General features: G+C 35.8%; 1 protein-coding gene across 1 annotated transcript in view; it reads right to left on the bottom strand.

Moving 5' to 3' along the window:
- The window catches only part of TTN (titin), a 236,560-nt gene that overhangs the window by 106,959 nt on the left and 102,568 nt on the right, over positions 1 to 27,033 (bottom strand). Inside the window, exons 129-164 of the mRNA XM_053983149.1 lie at positions 26,365 to 26,442; positions 26,083 to 26,157; positions 25,782 to 25,856; positions 25,491 to 25,577; positions 24,887 to 24,967; positions 24,631 to 24,720; positions 24,330 to 24,413; positions 23,283 to 23,374; positions 22,976 to 23,057; positions 22,571 to 22,648; positions 22,269 to 22,352; positions 21,955 to 22,038; positions 21,395 to 21,727; positions 20,686 to 20,760; positions 19,677 to 19,760; positions 19,111 to 19,191; positions 17,598 to 17,681; positions 17,318 to 17,389; positions 15,733 to 15,813; positions 15,427 to 15,534; positions 13,994 to 14,074; positions 12,545 to 12,628; positions 12,084 to 12,206; positions 9,946 to 11,301; positions 7,577 to 7,660; positions 7,211 to 7,321; positions 6,740 to 6,865; positions 6,402 to 6,485; positions 5,340 to 5,423; positions 4,205 to 4,288; positions 3,838 to 3,948; positions 3,447 to 3,668; positions 3,124 to 3,300; positions 2,112 to 2,195; positions 1,514 to 1,609; positions 905 to 979 (exon numbers count right to left, since the gene is read on the bottom strand). Coding sequence (XP_053839124.1) covers positions 905 to 979; positions 1,514 to 1,609; positions 2,112 to 2,195; positions 3,124 to 3,300; positions 3,447 to 3,668; positions 3,838 to 3,948; positions 4,205 to 4,288; positions 5,340 to 5,423; positions 6,402 to 6,485; positions 6,740 to 6,865; positions 7,211 to 7,321; positions 7,577 to 7,660; positions 9,946 to 11,301; positions 12,084 to 12,206; positions 12,545 to 12,628; positions 13,994 to 14,074; positions 15,427 to 15,534; positions 15,733 to 15,813; positions 17,318 to 17,389; positions 17,598 to 17,681; positions 19,111 to 19,191; positions 19,677 to 19,760; positions 20,686 to 20,760; positions 21,395 to 21,727; positions 21,955 to 22,038; positions 22,269 to 22,352; positions 22,571 to 22,648; positions 22,976 to 23,057; positions 23,283 to 23,374; positions 24,330 to 24,413; positions 24,631 to 24,720; positions 24,887 to 24,967; positions 25,491 to 25,577; positions 25,782 to 25,856; positions 26,083 to 26,157; positions 26,365 to 26,442 — 4,890 coding nt within the window. The remainder of the gene's footprint in view (positions 1 to 904; positions 980 to 1,513; positions 1,610 to 2,111; positions 2,196 to 3,123; positions 3,301 to 3,446; positions 3,669 to 3,837; positions 3,949 to 4,204; positions 4,289 to 5,339; positions 5,424 to 6,401; positions 6,486 to 6,739; positions 6,866 to 7,210; positions 7,322 to 7,576; positions 7,661 to 9,945; positions 11,302 to 12,083; positions 12,207 to 12,544; positions 12,629 to 13,993; positions 14,075 to 15,426; positions 15,535 to 15,732; positions 15,814 to 17,317; positions 17,390 to 17,597; positions 17,682 to 19,110; positions 19,192 to 19,676; positions 19,761 to 20,685; positions 20,761 to 21,394; positions 21,728 to 21,954; positions 22,039 to 22,268; positions 22,353 to 22,570; positions 22,649 to 22,975; positions 23,058 to 23,282; positions 23,375 to 24,329; positions 24,414 to 24,630; positions 24,721 to 24,886; positions 24,968 to 25,490; positions 25,578 to 25,781; positions 25,857 to 26,082; positions 26,158 to 26,364; positions 26,443 to 27,033) is intronic.

Below are 27,033 nucleotides of genomic sequence, written 5' to 3'. Positions count from 1 at the left end.
TCATAACAGCAGTAAGAGTTAACCAACAACTAGCATGTCCAAACACACAAATCAAATACTAGTCCACTACTGAATATTAAAATCAAAGGTTAAACTGTTGCTACTGAAGCCAATAGTTTTAATATATTTTCTATATAATTTGCATACATCTGTCATCTAAGTTTATGTACAAAGAGAAAGTTTTCATACAAATCAACAGAAGTATTGAGAAAATTATAGGTTTGAGAAGGTTTGAGAAAATTATAAAGGTTGTGTATTCAAGAACAATCATCATCACAACATTTTTATTTCCTTGTCTTCTTTCACTACAGGCTTATGTTACATATCTATTCATAAGAGCAGTCTGTCTGTGATATTCGTAAGAATCCACTTTAATCTCTAAACTTGGAACAGTGTTAAGAAGGAATGTCCACTGCTTAGCTTATCTTAAACTCCAGTGCATATGAATAATATAAAGGCATACCTGTTAAGTGGCTTGCTCAATACATTATTCATTCCCTTCTCTAGAAAGTGTCCTCTCACAAAAATAAGTTACATTTCAGAAAAATAATAAACTAAGTATGTTGAAACAATGGTGTATACATTTAAAGAGCATTTTATTTTTTATTTTTAGCTAAGCAGAAAATCAAAGCAAGTACCTACACAAGTAGTAAAACTCATGAAAACTCTCTCACTCTTCTCTGCTTCTGTCTCTTACATCTCATGGATTGCATGATGTATGATTAAAGTGGACATAAATATAACAGAAACATATATGCCCAAGATTGGGGTGCATGTTGAGTATAATCTAACATAGACAGTATTTTGATATATTTAAGCAAATTAAACAAGAAGATACTGAGAACTACAACTTTGGGGTCATGAGAGGCTTATTTTAAGCTAGATTCTTATATTAGCTAGATACCTTTAGCAGGTGGAGGTTCCAATTTCGGAGGCTCACCAGGTTTTGCAGTCACAGCTTTCTTCCTTGCCTCAGGAGCTTTAAAGAAAATTATTTTAATTTTACAACACATATTAGATTCCAAAAAGAAAGGAGTTTTCTACAAAATCCGAGCACCTCATTAATAGTATCGATGTAAAAGAAGGACAAAAGCTGCAAAGCTAAGATCCTTGCTGATTAACTGTTTAGAAAATGTCAGATGGTCTGTAGAAAGCACAATTGATCTGATACCTGTGATCACATAACAACAGCAAATTATTGCTGGGGATTATTTCATTTGTAAGAATATGTTAAAGAGAGAAGAATTATGTTAAGGATAGAAGAATGTGTTAACTTGATTAAAATGGTTTTAATATTTCTTTCCCTGTAATTACTGAAAAGAACCCATGTAAATGCTGATAAAAAATCATGACGGACTGAGCATTAGTGAGACGCACCATTAAAATATAGTATATTAGAAAAGAAATAAAAAAGACACAAAATTATAGTCTAAAAGCATGCTTTTCAAGGTTCATCAGTATAATTTTAAAAGATTGAGTTTCTGCCATTATTTATGGCTTCAGATGATTATACCTTTAAGTAGATCTTTTGCCAGTTTAATATCTTCTGTTGGAGCTGGTGGCGGTGGTGGTTTTCGCTTTTCAGGGATCTTCTTTTCAGGTTGTGGCACTTTAAATAACATTAGGTAGATTTAGAATAAATTCCCTATGATGGTGGTTATGAGAAGAATAATGTACAAACCTAAAGACCACCATTTTCCATTTCCAGTGAAGCCAGTGAAAAAATGTCATTGAGTTAAATGGGAGCATGAAAGAGCCTTAGGTTACTGCTTCAAGGCATGCACACAATACTAATATCCAAGCTGACTTTAAAAAGTGACTTCATGTTAATAACTTGAGAACAAATGTAGAAAACCAAATGATGGGAAAACTCTTGTGGACAAGAAACAAAATGAAAGCATTTTAAATAATCTTAAGGTTGTACTTAGAGTTAAATGATCAGAAATAAATTCCAGAACACAACAATGGAAGAATCACAGAAAGACCTACAACGTAGAGGTAACCTACAAAACACAGGCACATGTGTGAAAAATGAGAGAGCAAGAAAAATCTACACATGATGATGATGAAAGAAAGGTGTGTGGCAGCCTCTAGGGAAGTACTTTGTATACCTTCAACTGGTAAAGCTTCTTCAACTTCTGCAACTGGAATTTCTTCTGCTTCTTCGGGCTCAATCTCCTTTATGATTTCATATTCTTTAAAGAATATTGACAAGTGGTGTAAGTTTTCAATTATAAGATTGTTTCACGTGAACAGTTATACAGATATAACAAAAAGCAAATCTACTTCAACAGACACAGACAAATACACGTTAGGATAAGTAATCATTCAGTATCTGTTACCCTTGCAGTTAATGCAAGATTTTGAAAACCACTTTCTTTCTAAGCATAAGTGAAGATTGTGTGAAGGACAGAATTTTTTATGTATACAATATAAACTAAACATTGAATTTGTTGATGAATCATTGTTACAGGAAAGAATAAAAATGTCAATGCTCTCAATTAATTCAAGATTATAACAGCAACATAAATACTAACTTTTGAGAGACTCCAATTTAGTGGGAATTTAATATTATCTTAAAAAGAGACATATCCTGTGCAGGACCATATATTTTACTTACAAATATGAAGCTATACTAACAGATACAAGAAATATTGACTAGTATAATCTAAAACATGAAGTGAACAACTTACAAACATCACAACGGGAGAAAAAGGAAAATGTCTAGCTTAAAGCTTATACTCAGAAGAACAGGACAAAGGATTGTTCTTAGAGTAAAATCTATGGTGGCACAAACCTTCACTTGGTAGTGATTCAGGTATTTTAGGAATAGCAACAGGTACTTTCTCCTCTGAGACAGGTTCCTTGGGTACCTCAGACACTTAAAAAAATATTAAGTTTCTTTTATTTTTGTGTATATATGTGCACATATGAAACATAAAAAGACAATACATCAGCACACAACATCACAGTAACAGTGGCCATAACCATGAAAGACTGTGCTCCAGTCTTTCTCAAGGTAGGCTACATTCAACTGACAAATTTTATAGACTCAGATATGAATAAAGAAAAGAGAGTATAGAAAACATTTATTCTCAGGAGGTGCCTCCTGGCAATATGTACCTTTGGTTGGAGGAAGCTCTGGTTTTTCTAATCGTGACTTTTTAGGTGTTGTAAGAGGCACTTTCTCTTCTGGGACAGTTCTCTCTTGCACTTCAGTTTCTTTAAAGATATTAGTAAATTTTAATTTTTGTGAATATAAAGACACATATATACAAATAACAGTGAGAAGTGCAATGACTAAAAAGAGGAGGGCATACAAAACATGAAGAATAATACATTGAAGCAGCAGATTATTCATCTGGCAATGTTTCACATCAGTGAAACAAGGGGAAATGTATTCAGAGAAGACAGATAAGGAGATGCTCAGTCACTGATGTATGTACCTTTAACTGAAGGAACTTTATATTTTCTAAGGACAGGCATGGGTTCTGGTACTTTTGGCACAGCCACAGGCTCTGGTCTCTTGGGTACAGCCACAGGTTTCTTGGGTACAACCACAGGTTTCTTGGGTACAGACACAGGTTTCTTTGGCACAGCCACAGGCTTTTGAGGAACAACCATTGGCACCTCCTCTTCGGCCTCTTCCTCTTCAATCACTTCAGGGACTTTAAAGATATTATATCTGTTTACTTGACTGAGCTTAACATCATGCACACAGACGAAATGACAAAATGCTGCTGTCAGCCCTCCCACAGAGTGCAGGGGGACAAAGAACACTGAGCACTGCAGCAATGTGCGGGGCATGGCAGGCTCTTTCAGGACACCACCCTATACCTTCAGCTGGAGAGACTTCTGGCTCTCCAGGCTCAGCAACTGCTGCCACCTCTTCTGCTGCTTCCACCTCTTCTTCCTCTTCCAGGACCTCAGCTTCAGGCACCTCAGGCACTTCAAAGATATTAGTGCATTTCATTTTACATAGTTGAGAAGACAGGGCAAGTAGGAACAACAGCCAGGGCGACACAGACACAGAACACCACAGCAGGCAGCTCAAACCCTCACACACCACGCAGCAGTACCCCTGTCCCAGTGCACACAGCCTTGACAGTCTCAGTCAGGGAACAGAGACAGGCCAGGGTAGGACAAGGCTTAGGAGAAGAAGACTCAGTATGTTCTTTGTTAAGTTATCCATGAAGACAGGTACCTCTGGGTGCTGGAAGCTCTGGTGCTTTGGCAGTGGGCACAGGCAGTTTTTCCTCACGAGCAGCCTTCCGGGGCACCTCGGGTGCTTCAAAGATATTAGTAGCAGTCAGTTTTGTACATAGAACAGGAGGATGCACAGTGACATGTAGACTGGAGATGCACTCATGAACAGAACCAAAGTGGTCTCACAGCATCAACCTCTCTCTCTCTCATTGGCTCACACACACAAACCCCTCCAGGGCACAGGCACAGAGTAGTGATGCCAGGTAGGTTCTGAGACAGAACTGCTTGCTATGTAGGGGCTTCACCGTGAGGTGTGGATTCGGGTACTTAGAAGCCTTTCCTCCCTTGGAGGGGAGCCTTTCATTCTCAGCCCTGCTGGGAACTGTCTTTTCTCTGGGAGCAACCTCAGCCCACGTCTTATCTGTTACCATTCCTCATTAATCTGCTGGTGCTTTACATTCAGCAAGTTGGGCACAGACAGGATGAGGATCACAGTTTTTCTCATTTTTTCCCTAATTTTGTCCTTCTGTATATCCATTCTTTGCTTATGCTTTTCTCTTTTTTTTTTTTTTTTGACTGATTTTCTTATCCCAAGTACCTGTCTTGCTTCAATTTTCATTTCACTGTGGCAACTTCCACAGCCAGTACAGTGCAATGGATTTTATAATGATTCTTTTTTATTATAAACCCTAAAAGTGTCAGCAATTTCTTCAACACTTTCTCTACTGTCACTTCTTATTGCACTTGAGCACTGCTGAGAAAAAGCTGGGTTTTCATTTCAAAATATTTATGACTGTTATATACATTACCTGAGTCTGCCAGAAGAGTCATGAAGACTCTTGCCTATTTATGATAACAAATTTGGGTAGCAATATGAAAACTTATGATTAATTGCTAAAATACAAAGTCTTAATATCTACTGATTCAGAATAGGACACCAATATAATAAAAGCAAAAGATATTTTGATTTTTTTATACAAAATGCTACATTTTCAAATTCCTAACCGATACACAGCACAGAACATGGAAAGTTCAGGAAATCACCAATGAACAGAACAACAACAGACATCAGAAATAACATCTAAGACAATAAGGACAGTCTCATTTGGACTAAGGCACAAAGCCACAGGTACCTCGAACTGCTGCCGGTTCTGGCTGTTTGGGCACAGTTACAGGTGTAGGCTCTTCCAGAGCACCTTTCTTGGGCACCTTGGGAACTTCAAAGATATTAGTGTATTTTAGTTTTGTGGGCACTGCAGATGGCTATGTAACAATAAAGCAACCAGTAGATATTGCATGCAGTCTTTTTTGAGAAAGTGCTGTGGTTACATTCAGCCATCAGCTCTGCTTTGCTTCCAACCTGTGGAATGACCAGGGTGTCCAAGACATCCCACAGGAGATGGGAACTCTGTGTGTGATCTGTGTTTCTTAGTCAGGATGGAAATGTAAAAAAATATATCTGGCTTCTTAGTAACAGATGATCAGAGATTTATTTTTGAATCCTAGTGTGTTTGTGTATCAGCCACTATAATTCATGACTACTTTGTCATTGTAACATTTTTTTTTAGGAGATAGCATTTGATTTATCATCACCATATTTTTTTTCCTATCAATTATTTCCATTCTTTACACCTCCTCTTAACTTTCTATGTTCCACAGTTCCTTTCATTTTAATTCTACTGTAGAAATAGATATACTTCTTGTACTTCTCTCTTCCGTTATTGGTTCTATTAATGTCTTACCAAGATAATCACTAGATACATCTAGTCCTTTGCTAACAAAAATTCCTCATGTACATTGGTATTATCTTAAAGAGGTAGAAAACTTATTCTGTTGTTGTCATCTGTTAGAAGCTACAGGGCTGCAACGTTTTGTTTTTTAAAGCTAAAGACTTATTTTCAGGCTCTTCTTCAGAAAAACATGCTATTCTGTTTAAACTAAACAGTCAGTAAATGCTAATTCTTAAACTTTACTAAAAATTCAGTAAGCTAGAGAGATCTTTTCAAGGAATTAATTCTAGTTTTTATACCAGGTTTTCGACACTCCACAATGCACTTCATATTTCTTAGGCACCTATCTCTTGATCGCCTAATAACTAATAAAAAATTAGTTAAAAATATTAGTTAAAATTAGTTAAACTGAAGTCCAGAGAACATGAATTTTTTTCTAATGATGATACTAATAGTGACCTGTACCTTTGGCTGGTGGTGGTTCTGGTTGTTTGGGTACTGCAACAGGCATCTTTTCTTGTGGGACAGCTTTCTTGGGCACCTTGAGCACTTTAAAGATATTACTTCATCTTAATTTCACAGTTAAATTAGTAGGAAAAATCATAACTCAATCAAAGAGTTTAGATATTTCTAAGCACTGTAAAGTTCCTCTAGTGACTTGTTGGTTAGTCATGCACAAAGATTGATCCAGCAGAGGTTAAAGGTCAAGGACAAACAACAAATCTTACACAAAAGAAGGGATAACAAATGAAAATATTAATCAGTACAGGACAATAAAAAGCACCTCTCTCCAGAAGATGTACCTTTAGCTTGAGGAGGTTCTGGTTTCTTTGGCACAGTAACAGGTTTCTTGGGCACAGCCACAGGCTTTGGGGGAACGACCACTGGCACCTCCTCTTCTGCCTCTTCCGGCTCAATCACCTCAGGCACTTTAAAGCAATTAGATCCGTTTACCTGACTGAGCTTAAGGTCAGCAAACAGGCAGATGGCAAAGCAGGAAAGGAGGAAAGAGAATACTTGACAGAATACCAGGGTGTCCTCTTCAGCCAATAACTCCTGGCAAATAAGCTACAAAGAGCCCAAGGATGGGCTTACTGGGAAGGGGGTTTCTGGAAAACCCCACCCTCTCTAGTGGGGAGGGGGCAGGCACACAGAGATACAAAATGACAAAATGCTGCTGTCAGCCCTCCCACAGAGTGCAGGGGGACAAAGAACACTGAGCACTGCAGCAATGTGCGGGGCATGGCAGGCTCTTTCAGGACACCACCCTATACCTTCAGCTGGAGAGACTTCTGGCTCTCCAGGCTCAGCAACTGCTGCCACCTCTTCTGCTGTTTCCACCTCTTCTTCCTCTTCCAGGACCTCAGCTTCAGGCACCTCAGGCACTTCAAAGATATTAGTGCATTTCATTTTACATAGTTGAGAAGACAGGGCAAGTAGGAACAACAGCAGGGCGACACAGACACAGAACACCACAGCAGGCAGCTCAAACCCTCACACACCACACAGCAGCACCCCTGTCCCAGTGCACACAGCCTTGACAGTCTCAGTCAGGGAACAGAGACAGGCCAGGGTAGGACAAGGCTTAGGAGAAGAAGACTCAGTATGTTCTTTGTTAAGTTATCCATGAAGACAGGTACCTCTGGGTGCTGGAAGCTCTGGTGCTTTGGCAGTGGGCACAGGCAGTTTTTCCTCACGAGCAGCCTTCCGGGGCACCTCGGGTGCTTCAAAGATATTAGTAGCAGTCAGTTTTGTACATAGAACAGGAGGATGCACAGTGACATGTAGACTGGAGATGCACTCATGAACAGAACCAAAGTGGTCTCACAGCATCAACCTCTCTCTCTCTCATTGGCTCACACACACAAACCCCCCCCCAGGGCAGATATTTCAGGAAATCACCAATGAACAGAACAACAACAGACATCAGAAATAACATCTAAGACAATAAGGACAGTCTCATTTGGACTAAGGCACAAAGCCACAGGTACCTCGAACTGCTGCCGGTTCTGGCTGTTTGGGCACAGTTACAGGTGTAGGCTCTTCCAGAGCACTTTTCTTGGGCACCTTGGGAACTTCAAAGATATTAGTGTATTTTAGTTTTGTGGGCACTGCAGATGGCTATGTAACAATAAAGCAACCAGTAGATATTGCATGCAGTCTTTTTTGAGAAAGTGCTGTGGTTACATTCAGCCATCAGCTCTGCTTTGCTTCCAACCTGTGGAATGACCAGGGTGTCCAAGACATCCCACAGGAGATGGGAACTCTGTGTGTGATCTGTGTTTCTTAGTCAGGATGGAAATGTAAAAAAATATATCTGGCTTCTTAGTAACAGATGATCAGAGATTTATTTGTGGAATCCTAGTGTGTTTGTCTACTGGCCGTATTTCATAAATGACTGTGTTCTGTGCTGGTTTAGGCAGCCATTGTCATATTTTTACTTGCCACTTTACTATTACTATTTTTACCCTTCAGGTTGAGTTCTCCTTTCTTATTCTATGTGCATTTTCCCCCTCTTCTCCTATTTTCCCTCTGTCATCTCCTGGCTTTCATTCTAATCACTTGATGTTGCTTATAACTGTTTCCTCTAATATTAATTTAAATTATTTAAATAATTATATAATCACTTTGAGATAGTACTTCACTTGAGGAATGTCATTGTATTTCAGATGGAGAGAGTCTGATGGCAGAGGGAATGTTTTCTCTGGCCAGAGCTTGGGAGTTCTAAAGGAAATTAAATGATGCATCACTGCATCAATATATTGTGTCTTCGGTTTAGTGTGTCTTTAGTATTTTTTTGTATTTCAGTTGTAAATGCCTTTTTAAAAGCTCACCGTCTTATGTGCCCACAGTAACTTTACAGCTTTTTCATGCTATTTATACAAGTAACATCTTTGCAAATCCCATCGTTGAAAATGTTAAAGTATGACCAAAATACAGACAAATTATAAATAACAGTTTAAAGAAAATATTCTGCTCTGTGATATAGATACATAGAGATACTTGTGATTATTTTGCTCTATGTACTAAAACTACTACTCTCTGCTGAAACCTTTAGTTTCTGTCTATTTTGTCTTTCCTCATAGAATCATCTAGGTTGGAAAAATATTTTAGGATCATCAAATCTAACTGTAAACATAACACTGGCTAGTCGCACCGCACTAAACCATGTATGAAGCCATCCCTACTAATAATGTGAACAACTGTTTATGAACTCCTTCTCTTACATCTCTAAGATTTTGGCATTTTTTTGGTAGAAAGGAGTTTATCATACCTGCTTGATATGGCATAAACCCAGTATAACAAAAGTTTAGATGGTTTAAGTTGAGGAAACATTTCACACCCCTGCACAACAATTCATATTTGGCACATCTCTCCCACATTTTTGATATCAGAGTATACAGTGAAAGATCAATTTCAACTAAGATTAATTTAAAATAACCCTAAAAAGCAAATAACACCCTTTCTTATGATGATAATAGTGGTGAGATGTACCTTTAGGAAGTGAAGCTTCTGTTTTTTTAGATAGAGCAGTGGGAACTTTCTTCTCTGGAACAGTCCTCTCAGCCATCTCAGGCACTTCAAAGATATTAGTGCATTTCATTTTACAGTTACAATAAAACTCAGTATTAAATACAAAGACTGAAACACAGAGGACAACAGGCATGTTTTGAAGTAATAATTTAGCACACACTCATACTCAGTATGATTTGTTTGGCAAGCATCATTTAAAACATATCAGAAACGACAGACAGAACAAAAGAGGTTAAAATAATACTGAAAAGAAGATTCAGTGTGATTGTCTTGTATTCATGATAACAGATAGCTTTGACTGATGTAGGCTTTGTTTTTTCAGGAACAGCTAGAGAAATTTTCTAGGACAGCTTTTTGGGCATTGCATGTTCTTTGAAGATATTAGTATCTATTAGTTATGTGTATTAAGCTTTAAGATGAGCAGTGAAACAACATACTCAAGGGAAGGAAAAGAGATCTGATGCACAAGAGATACCTTTAGGCTGTGCAGCTGTTCGCTTTTTAGCAGCAACATGCTGTTCCTTTTCAGCCACCTTGGCTAGTGGTGGTTCCTCCGGTGCCAAAACGAGCTCTGGTTCTTTGGATGCCACTTCAGGCTTTGGTTTTTGAAGTGGTGTAGAAGGCTCCAGGTTTTGGGGTTCTAAAATGGCTTCTGGTTCCTCAGGCACCATGACAGGTTCTGGCACAAAAGTCTTTGATTTTCTGGACAGTTCAGTATGCATTGACTTCTGGAAATCTGTGCCAAAGTCTGTTTCTTCAGCTGCTACAAATTCTGTTTTCTGGGACCGCACAAAATGTTTTGTTTTGGGGGGTATCACAACATGCTTTGATTTTTGAGTTGATTCAACTGTCTCTGACTCCTCAGACACTACTATGAGCTCATATTCCTCAGGGGCCAAAAATGGTTCTCGTTTCTGGGATTCCAGAACCAGCTTTTGTTCTGGGGGCATCACGCCATATTTTAACTTTTGGGGTGGCACATGAGGCTTGGGTTCCTCTGATACCACAACAAACTCTTGTTTCTCAAGCACTACAACCTGTGCTAGTTTTTGGGATTCCATAATGGGCTTCTGTTTTGGGGGCATCACACCATGTTTTAGTTTTTGGGATGCCACATCAGGCTTGGGTTCCTCAGGTACCACAACAAACTCTGGTTTCTCAGGCACTTCAACACGCTTTGTTTTTTGGGATTCCACAATGGGCTTCTGTTTTGGGGGCATCACACCATGTTTTAGTTTTTGGGGTTCTACGTCAGGCATGGGTTCTTCAGGTACCACAACAAACTCTTGTTTTTCAAGCACTACAACCTGTGCTAGTTTTTGGGATTCCATAAAGGGCTTCTGTTTTGGGGGCATCACACCATGTTTTAGTTTTTGGGGTTCTACGTCAGGCATGGGTTCCTCAGGTACCACAACAAACTCTTGTTTCTCAAGCACTACAACCTGTGCTAGTTTTTGGGATTCCATAACAGGCTTCTGTTTTGGGGGCATCACACCATGTTTTAGTTTTTGGGATGCCACATCAGGCTTGGGTTCCTCAGGTACCACAACAAACTCTGGTTTCTCAGGCACCACAATATGCTCTTTTTTTTGGGATACTACAACAGATTCTGATTTTTGGAGTGTCAAAAGAGTCTCAGGCTGCTCAGATGTCAGAACATGCTCTAGTTTTTGAACTGCCTTTACAGCCTTCATTTTTCGGGCCACTCCAGCCACTTCTGGTTCTTGTGGTTCCACCTCTTGAGGCTTTAGTTTTGCTTGTCCTGCAATGGACTTTGGTTCTTGAGGAACTGGAACAGGTACTTTCTTTTCTGGCAAAGTTGTCTTGGTTGCTTTATGTACATAAAAGATATTAGTTCTAAATTTAACAGCTGCACTGACAATCATACCAAAATTAAGCCAACCATAAAACATAAAAGACAGTTGTGATGAAAATATTAAAAACATATCAGGTATCAATCATTTACGCTGGCTTTTTAAATGATGAATATAGGTCATTGTGGCTTTTCTCTCTTTTCTCTCAAGAGTACATACACACACTCCACCTCACAAAACTCATGCTCCCATACGGAGGTACACACATGTACTAATAATATAACTTAAGATATAAGTAAAAGCCATGATAATTGTCAACATAATGGACAGGACAAAAGATATTAATTGCACTGCAGGCAATAAGCTGAAGATTCTTTCAAGAAACAGCAGTGTTGGCATCTAGTTTTTCTTGGTGGAACTTCTGGTATTTCAAATAAATTGATAACTTCTCCTCTTAGCTACTAGAGTGTGTACTTTGTTTTCTTCTCCTATTATAACTTTTAAATTATTAGCTGTGGTGGTTTTCTTGAACCCAAGCAGGTAGAGTAGCAAGAATATGCAAAAATAGTAAGAAGACCTGAAGTAGAATAATAGTAAGAATAACATACAGGCAATTCAGACATCCAATATTTGCCACTATTTTTTTCAAAAACAACCATGTGTCTATCTCACACATATAGGTATATAAATAGAAGAAGCATAATTTAAAATTTCAGGAAGCAGAAGGCTTGGATAATTACAATGTTAAAGAAAAGAGGAAAAACATTACTTTTGTTATTTTATTAGTATTGAGATTTACCTTCCTTTGGTGGGAGTTCTGGTTCTTCAGGTGCAGCCTCTGGTTCTGGGACAACCACAGGTTCTGATATTTTTTGCACAGGTATTTTCTTCTCTGGAACAACTTTCTTCGGCACTTCAGGTTCTTTAAAGATATTTGTTTGTTTTAATTTCAGGAATTTGAAGAATAGGAATTAAAAAGACAGTAATAGCTCCAAAGTAAAAAAATGGCTAACAGCATCAGAAAAAAGCCCAACCTTACAAACCAGTTGGTTGTTGTTTTTTTTTTCCATATTGCTTTACGCACAGTATTAGTAGCCACTGTTACTGGGAGTATTCACAAAGGAAGAAGACCACACAGTCTGTAACACTTATAAATATATTACATAAAGTATACAAAAAAGCTACTAACACAAATGTAAGAAAGGTAATATTTAGAGAAACAAATATTCATGTGCAGTCTTATTACTATTGAACCTATACCTTTGGCTGGTGGAGGTTCTGGTTTTTTAGGAACTTCAATGTGTATTTTTTCTTCTGAAATCACTTTCTTGGGCACCTCAGGCACTTTAAAAAAAGCAATTAATTTTATTTATATATGTCTTCAGTGTTCAGACATAAAGAAAAAGAACATCTCAGGGATTTCAAAAGCACAGGTGATTTTGGATGCGAATATCTATTTTCTCCTTTCCCTAGAGAAAACTCTCTCTGCTTCCTCACTGAGTTACAGATGCAAAAACTACAATTGAAACAACAAAAATATTTTATAAGACATTAATAGTAAAAGTAAAATACCATGATGTTAAAATGGTACCAAAGAAAATTAAGGGGTTTTCTTTCCTTGCATACAATTTTAGTCACTGGATGTTCTGGTTTCTTTGATACTTTAACTTAAACCTCTTCTGGGACCAGTTCCTTTGGTACTTCACTCGAAAAATAGCAATAACTTTATACTGTCAGAATTTCATAAACACTAAAGCATAACAGCAGATCACTCTTAGTTAAAACACCAACTACAAAGATATAATTTTTTCTCTCAAAACATTTGCATCTTTTGATAACAGAAGAAAATGCTAACAGAGGTCTTGAATGCTGTCTTCTATATTGTTAAAACAAGAAAATTTTTTTTTTTTGATTCTATACTTTTGTCATAATGTCAGGTATCTTTAGCTGGTATAACTTGTGAGGTTTTAGGCACAGCAACTTTAATTTTTTTTGTTCTACATCTACTTCTTTGGGTTCTTCAGGCCCTTTAGGAAACAGATTATTTTCAATTATGCAGAGTTTTACAGTTATGTTCAAAACTTTTCAGTAGAAATTGCCAATAAAACCTCTGATTTGACTTGTTTATTGTCTTAAGGTTATTTTATGTCCCTGTAAAGCCTCAGAAAACACCTCAGAGTCTTCTGGAGTTTCTTCTTCTATGTCAGATTATTTTTCCATTTTATTCAAACATCTCCCAAATCTCTATTTGACTGAGACTGACATTGTCTATTTTGTATTCCATGTATGTCACATTCTTCTATATGTGATGACTTCTTGATATAATTTTTTCTGCACACAAGTTTTCTTCTATATTAGACATCTCTATCACTCATTCTATGCTCTCTTTTGGGGCTAGTTTTGTCAGTCAAGACTATTTCACATCACAGAGGCCCTCTTTTCTCCTCTTCTTTTAAGATTTATGCTTTTGTTCTCAAGTGTCAATCTCATTTCTGCTCAGCTACATCAATATTTCTAACACACTGGTACAGATTACAACTATGATTCAGAAGAGAAGAATTTTAAACACAGTAACATATATAGAACTATATGGGCACAGAAAGGAAAAGTAACAGGAAAACACAAACAAGCAATAAAATAACTAATCTGCACAATCAAGATAGAGGTGTTTTTCCTCTTCCAAATTTAATTTTCTGTAGTTCAACATACCTTTGGCTGGTGGTGGTTCTGGTTTTTTAGGAACAGCAGTGGGCACTTTCTCTTCTGGAATTTTCTTGGGCATCTCTGGCACTTTAAAGGAAACAGCATTCATTTTTAAAATTAAAGTATTTAAAATGCATACATTGTAAAGAAGAAAGAGGATCACAAGAAGCATATCAGAAGGAAAGATATAAAGAGAGATGTCATGCAAAAAGTGTTGCATACTATTATATACTAGTAGGATTTTGATAAATGATTTTTATAAACTCTAATGCTCAAGAGAAAAATCTCCTCCGAAAGACACTATTATTGACATACAAGCTTTAGGTAGTGTTATCCTTGGTTTTTTAGGTATAACAATATTTATTGATTTCTTAGGTACCTTGTACGCTTTAAAGATATTAGTGTAGTTTTTAGAATTACAAAAATTAAACATTCAATACAGAGACAAAAGACAAAACACATAGATATACAAGGATGTGACAAAACAAGTAGATGGATAAGGATGCTTTGACAACAGTTATAACTTCTGAGAAGTCTTCATGGTTCCACCCCTCTGGCAAAGAATAAGTTGGAAGTGACTTTGCTTGGGATCTGTTGTCAAACAGTTTTAGATTTGCTATGCTCCCCATAAGGATGAAAACAAACTAAAGAAGTCATGGCAAAAGTTGCAATGAAATGCCTTTTGAATGTCACACACAACAGTTTTTCACAGATGCTTGGCAGTACTACGGGATAATGACTAGGGTGGGATAAGCTGTGCTGCTTGACAGTTTTTAATGCCACTCAAACTTCTAGTTCAGACAGACTTTAAAAACATCTGAATGAATTGTAACAGCTGGGTTCTGTGCAAATTCTATTTCCATTCAAAATGAAATCAATTGACATGAGCAATGTGAAACAGAGGGATAGGATGTACTTCTTCCTAGTGTATGATCAAATTTCTGAGGCTGTACCCATAGAGTGAAAACGTTCTGTAAATCTCACTGCATGTTAACATGGCTGGAGCTTTCCTTATTTCTAGTCCCTTTTACTGGCTTTTGATACAACTTCTGGGTTATTCCTGGGTGGAATCAACTAGATCAACTCAACTAATTTTTAATGCTTTGGCAGCAACAGTACAAGGGAAAAAAGAAACTTGTAGAAAAAGAATGAAAGGATATGCTGACCTATACCTTTGGCAGCTTCTGGCTTTTTTAGGCAGAGTTTTTCTTCAGGAACACTTCTTTTAGGCAATTCAAACACTTGAATGCTATTTACTGATTTTGGTTTTATGACTTAAACACAACTTAAGAAACAGAAAATGGGACATATACAACATAAACACCACAAATATGACATGTGGACCATGAACTATTAAATCAGAAACTATGTAAGAAATAGTAAAAAAGTGAAGATGTTTATCAGTGGAAGACCTCAGTTCTACCAGGCTCTCAAAGTACCTTTAGATGGTGGAGATTCTGGTCTTTTAGATGGAGTAGGTTCTGGTTTTTTAGGCATAGCAATAGGTACTTTTTCTTCTGGAACAGGTTTCCTAATGGCTGCAGGCACTTTAAAGATATTAGTTCAATTTAATCAGAGAAAGTCATGAAAAATCTCAAATTTTTCATACAAGTAAGGTACTGAAAGAATGAATACAAATATTAATTATGCTGAACAAGAACTAAAACACAAACATGAATAATTTAATTTTCCTGGAGTTCAAGACTTAGAAAATTGTAGGAAGAGGTGATGAAGAAGTCATATACCTCTAGATGGTGGAGCCGCCTCTTTCCTATGAACAGTAGAAATTTCTTCTTCTACGTGAATCTCCTCATAAACTTCATGTACTTGAAAGATATTAGTTTATACATTTAAATTAACTTAGAATATCTTCAGAAAACAAGACAACGTGTTAGATAAATAAAAAATATAATCAAATATTCAAGCTCCTCTGAAGACATACAGGTCTATTTTATATCCATGTGCAAAATTAGGATGCTTTCAAACAAGGGATGAAAAACCCCTCACATCCTGCCCTGCCCTGACCTCTGCAGTTTGTCAGAAGAAAGATGTGTGATGTGTCCTAAATTGAGCTACTACCTTGAGTGCAGAGATAGGCTTTGTCTATCTAGGTTCTGTCACTTTTTCTTTATTTTTTCCCCTTTGGACTGATATCAAGTGGCACTTTATTTTAAGAACAACTACAGGTGATAATTTTTCAATTACTTTTTACTGTTGCAAGTAACCAAAGCTGTCAACTAAACTCTAGTTCATGGTAAACAGAATACTCTCAAAATAATTTATATACGAAAACATTTTTTATCCTTCAAATAATACTTAAAATTTCTTATACCTGTAAAGTGTGAAGGTTCTTCTTTAGGTACAGCAGGAGGTATTTTTTCTTTGTGGACAGCTTTCTTTCGTACTTCAGGAACTTAAAAATATTGGTTTATTTTAGAAATTTGCATTATGAAATAAGTATTACAGTTTTGTAAAAAAAAATTAAATCTACTAGAACAATAGGAAAAATACATGGTATTGAGGTGTGAATAAAATTTACCAACTTCACCTTCTGGAGTCTGTTACTTTTCTAACTCCTAGTATTTATGGTTCTGAATATGCTCTTCTCTGAAAAGGTAGTAGGGGTTTTTTTTTACGTTTGGGTTTTTGTTTGGTTTTCCTGGTTTTGTTTGTTTGTTGGTGGGATGTTTTTGTGTGCATGTGTATGTGTGTGTTTAAGGACTTTTGGCACTAAAAAGGGTTTTTTTTTTTTTAAATTTAAAAATTACCCATAAAAGCAAGGCAAAAATCCAGTTCAATTAACTAATTTTTAGGCTTCCATCATGTATAGAGCTCTTCAATTCTAGAATCATGTAACAAAATTATGTTTCTATTAAAAATTTTGTGGCTTTCTATTTTGTCCTGATTTAAAGTCGTACCTTAATCTTGACTTTCTTTAAGCCCTTGATATGACTACAAAGAGTTCTTTTGCAAATAAGCTTCTCTCACAACCTTTTAGATTTTTTCCAATATATTGTCAGAGAAAGTATTTTGAGAAATAGAACATGAGACATGAAGTCAAAAAAATATAAGACTAATCCCTGAATCTCCTGCCTACTAAATTTCTGTGTGTAATTTATTCTTCCTAAATTTTAAATTCTTGATGAAGAATGTATCAATCTGTTTAAGCAACTGCTTATAGAAAACAAATTAAAAAAAAAAAAAAAACCCAACTGTAAAGTGTCTCTAGCATCTGGTTGTGTTGTTTAATGAAAACAAGGAAGCTGGGTTTCTCACTTGGTATGTCACTTTCATAAGAGGTTAGAGAGGGTTAATTTGGAAGTAATGTACCTTTAGCTGGAGGAGCTTCTTCTGTAGGTACAGCAACAGGTATTTTCTTAAGTGGGACAGTTTTCTTTGTCACTGCAGATATTTCAAAGATATTACATTTCTTAAAGAACATTATAATACACAAAGTGTAAGTAGCAAAGAAGCAATGACAGACACATAGCATCTAAGGAAACGTTAGAATGAAAACATTAAATAACAGATTAGCACACAGATGAATTGATGAAGATGAATAATTTGTAGGAATGTGTTGCTTTACAGATTACTTGAAGAGTTGGTTTACCTTTAGCTGCTGGAGCTTCTGGTTCACTAGGAGTAATAAAAGGTATCTTTTCTTCTGTTCGAACTTCTCCATAACCTTCAGGTTCTTTAAAGATATTAGTTTATTTTGCATATTTTAATATTAGTTACAAGACAGGAGTAGAAAGACAAAATAAAAGCATACAGAAATGCATATGGACAAAGAGCTGTTTGAACATAAGTTATTTAAATATTATTCATCCCGATCATTGACTTACTACTGCTAGAAGTTACCATTCCCAATTAATGAAATATTACAGAAGTATTTAATTTTATTTTCTAGTTTCTTAGTTCTTTCTGTGTATTAGATAGAATTTGTAACTGAATTTTGTATGTCTTCATTTGGAGTTGACTATCTCCTGTGCATTTCAAAAATTAAGTGTTGCTCAGGATGGCTCTTAAACCACTGTCTACTTAAGTTCATTTCTTTGCTTCAGTGTGACTCAAGTGCTTCCTGAATCAGAAATTTAGTTCTTCTCTTATTTATGTATCTTTTTTCACATTATTAGAGGGGAAAAATATAGCATTTTTAAAACACTAAATTCTATTTTTACATTTAGTGTAAGGTTTTAAATTTGAAGTTTTTAAAATGCTGAATTATATCTAAATTTGTGGATATAGATGGTCTAAAAGATATGGATATAAGCTTCTTCTAAATAGTTTTAAAAATTAATTAAAATAGCTCATATTTTACAGAATAATATAGAGCATGACTTGATATATTCTCTTCAATTTACTATTTGGTAGATGAGTCATTGATGTACCTTCATAAAAAGGAGGTTCCTCTTCTCTAGGGATAATGGTGGGTACTTTCTCTTCAAGGACAGCTCTCTTATGAAACTCAGGAACTTCAAAGACATTAGCTTTTTTTTAGTAACTTCAAAGTAATTTTCAATTTTTAATATCCCAAACAGAAATAAACCCAGAAAACTAAGTCATTTTGAGGCTGTGGAAGCTTCTCAAGAATTAAATATGGTACAGGTCTAGAACCGCCTTCCTGGAACAATGAACTATGTGAAGAAATTTATGGTTTCAGCTCTCAAAGAGAAAGCTGAAACATAATGCAAATTTGCTTTCCTTACTGCATTGTCATGCTCTTCTTCTGGTTGGTGTAACAGCTTTAATAGCTTTAACTTACTGGCTCTTGCCCTATTACTTCTTCACCAATATCATGACCTGTGTATTGGTATCAAAACCCCAGTTTAAACTAAATTCACAACTATATTATAAACAGAAAAGCACTGAAGCTTTGCATATTGGTGTTGTAAATAGGAATACCTCCTCAGCATGTTTTCATTCATAATTTACTGTCGAGCATATATCTGAAATGTTTGCCCCAGAGTTTGAGATTTATCTCTGATATTTCAATCTCCACTTAGAGAGACTGGGTACTCTTGCAGTGGTGTAAAGACCATGACAATTTTTAATGATGTTAGCTGGGGAAAATGGCACAAATATTTCCTTTCCATAAAATCTCATATCAAAAGCTCCTTTACCTTTCACTGGTGGAATTTCTATTTCAGGTGTACGTGTAGGTTTCTTTTCTTCAGGGACAGGTCTTTTGAAATCATCTGGCCCTTTAAGATATAATTTACTTTTATGTCTTTCAAAGCTACTTGAAAGAAGTTACAAAGAAGAAGAGCAAGTCTAGCAAGTAAGATTCTTGAAACATCAAAGAATTAAATCCTTCCTGAAAGAACATTTATGTTAATTTTGAAGATTAAACAGAAGAATGTTAAAAATACATTATTGAAAGATTCCAGAAGAAATAAAGATATTATTTCTTTCTGACCTTTTTTTCATGTGCAAGTTAATAACAGGACGCACATTTTTAAAGTGACTCTAACATGTTTTCAACAAATAACTTGAAACCAACAGGCAAAAAAGACTCACTGACAAACATGAAAAGGCTCACTGACAAACATGAAAAGGTTCACTGACAAACATGATAAAAACCCCACTGTGGGGACATAAAACATGCACATGTTTCTCAACAAACAATGAGGACAAAAGACTGAAATTAGAGTTCATGTTTCACAAGGACAATGAAGAGGAAGTATACCTTTAGCTGGCGGAGGCATTTCCTTTTTAGGAATAGCAGGTGGTACTTTCTCTTTTGGAACAGGTTTCTTCGGCACTGCTGGCACTTTAAAGACATTGGTAGTTGTTTTAAGAACAATTGCAGTATGAGTATTATGTAAGAATAAAGTTAAACAAAAAACAAACAATGCAAAGAGTCAGAAAACAGCAAAACACAAAAATATTTATCAAATACATAAATACATGTTATAGAAGAGGCCATCTATCTGGATTATTTTGGTTGGATTAATGCAGTTAGAGTTTCAGTATTCAGTGAAAGAAAAACACTGCTGTTGTTGGATAAATTTTGAATAGGGATAAGCCTTAACAATTAGGTTTCATGTACTATAGCTCTAATTAATGGGAGCTGGGAGTATGGTAAGGTTGCAATTTCCTATCAACTAACTCCAAGCTTTTCTGTAAAAGCAAGCAAGCAAACTGGTCCACCTTTTCCTACTGATTTCATTCTGACAATTCATATGAGGAATAACTATAAAAGCACACAATGAATTCCTGGCAAATTGAGCGCTATGAAGAGAAAATTACAGAACTCTGAACTAGTGCAGTAACTTCTCTAGCACTCGCTGACAATTGCTATTCATGACACGCTTTATGAAACTTACGCTTTATGGTACAGAGAATACCTATTAAGTAGCACACACTCCAGCACATCACTAGGTTAAAAAAAGTTCTAGGTTTCTAGGATTCTGCAGGAAACTAGAGTTTTAACCATTAGCTTTAAAATATAACTTACATTGTGATGGCAAAACTTAAATTAAGGTACTAACTTCATTCCCTTTGTCTCCAGGAAGTAATTTGTTGGATTTTTGTTTTGTTAAAGAAAATTTTTTTTAGTAACCTGTCTTTAACACTACTGTGAAAGAAAGCTAAGAATTTAGCAGTCAAATCAGAATAGGTAAAGTACTGGATTTGGGGATTCAGAGATTCATGCAGAAGGCTGTGTTTTCAAATTTATCTGATGGATGATGTACCTTTAGCTGGTGGAGCTTCTCTTTTAAGAGCAGGTACTTTTTCTTCCGGCAGAGGTCTTTTGGGCAACTCAGGCACTTTAAAAAATATTTCATTATGGATTATAAGTTATTTATGAAGAAACAGATATAAAGACAGTAAGCTGAGCAATCACTCATTTGTAGAGGAACCATCTCATAATTCATGCAGAAAAAAGGGAGCAGTCATCTCAGAATTCTTGAGTAATGAAATAAGAAATATCAATGTACATCTATTTGGTACATTATAGATGCACTTTCTGTTTGGTGTGAGGGATCCTATAATCATAAATTTAAATGATGGGAAAGAAGGTTCTACATGAGTCCTAATATCTTTGTAACTCAAAGGAGCTGAACTGGACGAAACAATTAAATATTAATGCATAAAAAGTAATTCAGGCTGAAGCTGAATTACATCAGAAGATTAACATTTTCTCTGCTTGTGTTATATATCTGCTAGTTCACTCTTGGACAGTCAGATAGGGAACCCTCCCATTTTACAGGGAAGGGAATTCCTTAGGAAGGACTAGGATAGAGACAAACTTTGAATGGATTTATCATTACCAGCAACATAGGACTACAAACACATAGGACTACAAACAAGGCATAATATAAGTAAACACCCATAGGAGGCTTAAGCAGCAAATGAAAACTCAACACACTGTAAGAACAAAGAAGTCATGACTTGATTTACCTATAGCTGGTTTGGTCTCATAAGCCTCCTCATATACCTCCTCATATTTCTCATAGATCTCTTCCTTCTCCTTAAACTCATACTCTTCATAGACATCTTTCTCCTCAGCCTCCGCCTCATATTCCTGTTCCAGAATTTCCTTATATCCCTCAGGTTCTTCAGGTTCCTCATATGCTTCAATTTCTTCAGCTTCCTGAATCTTCTCAAACTCTTCAATGCTTTCATATGTCTCATACTTCTCATATTCTTCATAGGCATACTCATACTTCTCCACTACAGGTGCAGGAGCAGGGACTCTTTCTTTCTGTACAAGTTTCTTGGGTACTTCGGGCACTTTAGAAACAGTATTATTGTTACTACCTGACATTTATTTAAATTTTTTTTTTTACAGTTAAGCCAAGATAATTGACAAAGAACAGAGAATGTGCATGACAACCTCAAGCATAAGTTACACTAAATTATAAAACTATGCTTCTGAAAAAATATATCTATTATAAAAGATTTTAGAATGAGCAGCAAAAAAAAATCTTTGGGAAAAATAAGAGGAAATATATCTGTACCTTTGGTTGGTGTGGGTTCTTTGGGTTTGGGCACAACAGCTTGCACTTTCTCTTCTGCCACAGCTCTTTTACGCACCTCCGTGACTTAAAAGATACAGAATTTGTTTAGAAATTTAAAAACAACAAATCACCATAGAGCAGTGTAAGTAAAAAAGCACAAGAAACGGAGATTTATGGTTCAACAACACAACATTGAAAATGAAGAGTTTTAACATAAATTCAGACAAAGATCTTGTACAACAGAGACAAAAGTTAGAAAGAAGAAAGTCAAGGGTATTCCTAGCATAAATATTAATTATAAGGAGTATATATACCTTTTGCAGCTGGAACCTCCACTTTTTCAGCAGGAGCAACCAGCACCTTCTCTTCAGGAGCAACCTTCTTAGGCATCTTGGGTACTTTAAAGATAAAACCTAACTTCAGTGTACTTTTGCACAAATTTTAAATGGACACAAAGCCAGAAGTTTATGAACAACAAAGCAGAAACATACAAACAAACAAATAGTATAGTGACAAATACAATACAGGACAGAAACACTAAAGTGTCCCTTGCTAAACTCAACTTGGATCAAGAATTTTATCAGTTAACCATAACAGCATTTACAATCTGCAGTACCTTTGGCTGATGGAGCTGGCACCTTTTTAGGAACAGGTTCTTTCACTTCAGGAATGGGTTTCTTCGGCATCTCAGGCACTTTAAAGACATTTTATTTTAAGAATGTCATCCACCAGTAGTATGAGAAAGAGAACAGAAAACATGTACAAAGAGATAATAAGAACTGATCTGCAGAATATATTTTTAAAAGATGAAACAGAAATTTAAACAAAAGACACTTTACACCCATGGGCAGGCTTCTTGAGCAACTCAAATAGTTTCAGAGCTTGTTTTTTACTAGGAATTTGACAGGCACTCTGAGATATCAATATAGAAATGCAGCAGGGACACAAAGCTAACATAAATAACAAACAAACTAAACAGAGACACAGAATGAGAATACCAACACATTGTTAACTTATGCACCTTTTGCTGGAGGAAATTCCAGTTTCTCAGGTGGAGGTACAGGTGTTTTTTCCTTTGGGACAGGTTTCTTAGGAATCTCTGGCTCTTTAAAGATATTATTTTGCAAACACATGTTAAAATTGCTTTTTAAACAGTAGAAGTGTGAACATAGAAACGAGATAAAAACATAGAACGAGACCACAAACTTCCTCAAAACATATACAAGAGTTACATAAAACTTAGAACAAGAAATAGAGATTAATTTCAATGAACACAAAAGATGTCATGAGTGACTTGCAAGAAAAGATTGTGTACCTTTTTCTGGTACAATTTCCTGTGGAATAAATTCCTCTTCTTCTTCCTCAGGAACAAAAATGGGAACCTTTTCTTCGGACACAACTTTCTTTGCAACCTCAGGCACTTTGAAGATATTGTTTTAAGAACTTTACTTTCACAACATCACAAAGAAAAATCCATAACATAAAACACAAAGACACCAATTTTAAAGTGACAATAGAAATAGAAAAAAAAAAAATAGGGGAAACTACCGGGTGTTTGTTACTCCCTGAAAACAGCGATGTGTAATTGGGTTACAAGGATTAAAAGAGGACTAGCACTTTTGCCTAATTTTTAATTTCACAGTGTCATTGCAAGCAGAAAATATTAGCAAGATATGGTACAAACTAGAGTTAAAGAAGATTACTAGCATTAAGGTTTTTAACATAAAAACCTTTCAGTGTCTGCTTTTCTTTTCTTTTTTTTTCTTTTCTTTTTTTTTTTTTTTTTTTTTTTTTTTTTCTAAATTACTCAGCTGCTGAGATAGAATCTTCTTGGCATCCAACAGTGGCCTTTGCAATAGTCTACCTCCACTTCGAATTTCACATTTAGGGTATAGGATCTGGTTATTAGCATGATCAGTTGTAAATTGATGTTATTTCTGTATATGTTTAGCTAAAACCCTTGAGAATCCAGCTTATTCTCAAGATACATATAAGAGTGATCTCCCCAAATTGAAGAATTTCCAGGTAAAGGGCCATAAAATTTAATTTCAGCTATTTTGTTTAAATAAAATTTAAATTAATTTTAAAATTGTTTCTGGATGATAATATCACAAGGAATTATTTCATTCACAGTAATCACTTAAAGTGGAAAAAAGCAGATCATTCAAGGTGTGATTCTCAGCTAGCTGCAGTCAATAACAAAATAGACAAGCCCTGTCTGAGCCCTAGCACTGCTCACTGCAGGGAAGCAGCAGGGTGCTATAACCAAGGACCTGAATTCACATGAATATAAATTGAATGTTAAAATTAAGTTCCACTGAAATATGAAAATTAGAGGGAGAGGAGTTATCTGCATACATCACGATGTGATATACCTTTAGCTGGTGGAATTTTCTTTGCTTTAGGAACTGCAACAGGTACTTCTTCTTCTGGGACAGCTCTCTTGCGCACCTCTGGCACTTCAAAGATATTGTTTTGATAAGAAATTGGTAATTGCTTTTAGAGCATCAAAACTACTGAAACTACAGAACAAAGTCACAAAGATCAGAAAGAAGAAGAAAACTCCTCTCAGAAGGTTAATTGAGGTTTATACCAAGCTTAAAACAACCACTGGAGATGAAGATCTATTAATGAATTGAACAAAGCTCTCATAATCTTCAAGAATCAATGCTGTACCTCTTGCTGTCATCTCTGGAAACTTTTCCTCTTCTTCTTCAGGAACAAAAATAGGTACCTCTTCACTGGGACGTCTTGGTATTTCTGGCACTTTAAAGATAGTTTTTAATTGTAGAAAACATAGACACAACTTACACAGAAGCTAAAGCAAGTACATTTGTCACACACTGCTACGACACTGCAGTTAAATTCTAACAACAAATGCACAAAACCAAGAGCAAGCATCATCCACATGTTCAGCTATAGGAAGCGATACCTTTGGCTGGTGGAGGTTCTGGCTTTTTATGTACGGGGACAGGTACTGCCTTTTCTGGAACCTTCTTGGGCACTTCAGGCACTTTAAAGATATTTTTGTTTAGGGAATTAATTTTCAATGTAATATAAAACCTAGTAAAAAGATAACTGTATATCTGATATTAAGATAACTACACAAATAGGAAAAAATTTAGTCATGTGATGAAAGTTAGCATTGATTTATGCACAGATGTAAACTTACAAAGATACAGGGACTACAGAACTACAAACTGGTGTGGTAAGGGTAAGGGGGAAGTCTGGCTGTTTAGGTAAATTTTTTCTCTTTTGGACCATCTGTTTTTGAAACAGCAAGTCCTTTAAAAGATTTAGATATGTAAGATCCAAAAGACAGAGACAATACAAAGCACAAAGACATTTTCAAAGCGAAGAGTAAGGATAGACACCATGACTGACAGACACAGACAACAGACACAAGAGTGTCAAACAGCTCAGGGAGTGGTTCAAACATATTAGGCTGAAGAATGGGATTGTTACTGCCAGTAACAATCTTATAAAGATGAAGAAAAAAAAATAGAATCACACAGTAGAATCAGAAAATGCCGTACCTTTGGTTGGTGGAGGCTCTTCCACTTTTTTAGGCACTGGGACATGTACCTTCTCTTCCAGCACAAGTTTCTTTGGTACTTCAGGCACTTGAAAAAATGTTATTGTAGCTTAAGAATTTCATTTTTGCACCATAAGGTAAAGAACACTGATATGAATCAATAAAGTTGGGTGACAAAGAAGAACTGTCAAGAATAGAAAACTCTTCTCTCTACATCACGTATGAAAAAAGACTGACTTTTAAATTATTTTTTTATAAAACATTCAGTCAAGAGCTATATCAAGTCATATACCTTTGGCTGGTGGAACATCCTTCTTTTTTGGTACAGGAACAGGAACCTTCTCTTCTGGCACAGGTTTCTTTGGCACTTCTGGAACTTAGTAAGATATTATTAAATATTGAGCTTGCATGAAAATCTAAAACGACATACATGACATACAAACCAGTTACACTAAAACAATTAAACACAAACAAAAGGAACCACAGTCCTTAAGAGTAACAATTCTTTTTCTATCCTAGTTTTTAACACAAGTGACAAGATAAAGGAATGCTAGAAGATCTTTCTGATCACAGATAATGACAAGTGCATATACCTTTAGCTGGAGGAGCTTCCTTCTTCGGCACTTGGACTTTCTTTTCAGGTACAGGTTTCTTTGGCACCTCGGGCACTTCAAAAACATGATTTTGGTTAAAAAAATAAACCATAAGCTACTCAAAACAGAAATGAAACAAAAAAAGACAGGAACACAAATATTTCATATGAAGACCTCTCTCCAAAAAGAACAGAAAAAAGTAATAAGCAATTAAGGCATCTGAAAAATAATGTGAATTACATATTCAGAAGATGTCTTCTAACATAAAGAGATGATATATACCTTTTGCTGGAGCAGGTTCTTTTTTCTTCAGAATAGGTATTTTTTCCTCTGGAACAGGTTTCTTGGGAACCTCAGGCACTTGAAAGATACCATTAATGTTTTAGGTATTACATAACAACAGGAACATAAAATGCAAACAAACATCATAAATACATACTCATGCAAACAAACATCACATACTCAAAAAAAACCAGCTACGATTTAAAAGGGTTTAGTCACTAAGAAAAAAATAAAATAACAAACACATCATATTAGCTGCTATTATGTCCATTCTCCCTGCTTAGCCATGAAGGCCATCAATAAAAATGTTTCCAATTTCAATGGCTTTTTTGAAAGAAGATTTCCTTTTTTCAGAAGATTAAGTCAGAGATATTCAGTCACTTTTTTGAATCAGCTATTAAAAACATGTTTCCAATGCTTGTCAGGCATCTGATCATATACTTTTATATATATTAAATATAAATTGCTGGCGGCATTTTCTTCCTGAAAAATTTCGAAGAGCTTTCTAAATGCAAAAAAAGCAAGGATATCTAGTTTATCAACAGACTTACTTCAAGCACAGAACTGTCCATTTTAAGCACCCAGCAGTTTATACCACAATTTGTTGGGTAAATGAAATGCTTTTTAAAAAATCCCTTTACTCTTCTGAAATCAACAGACTTTTCCTTT

This window comes from Vidua macroura, chromosome 7, assembly GCF_024509145.1.
Source record: "Vidua macroura isolate BioBank_ID:100142 chromosome 7, ASM2450914v1, whole genome shotgun sequence".
Taxonomy (NCBI): Eukaryota; Metazoa; Chordata; class Aves; order Passeriformes; family Viduidae; genus Vidua; species Vidua macroura.
The sequence above is the reverse complement of the archived record's forward strand: the minus strand, read 5'-3'. Positions and strand labels throughout refer to the sequence as shown.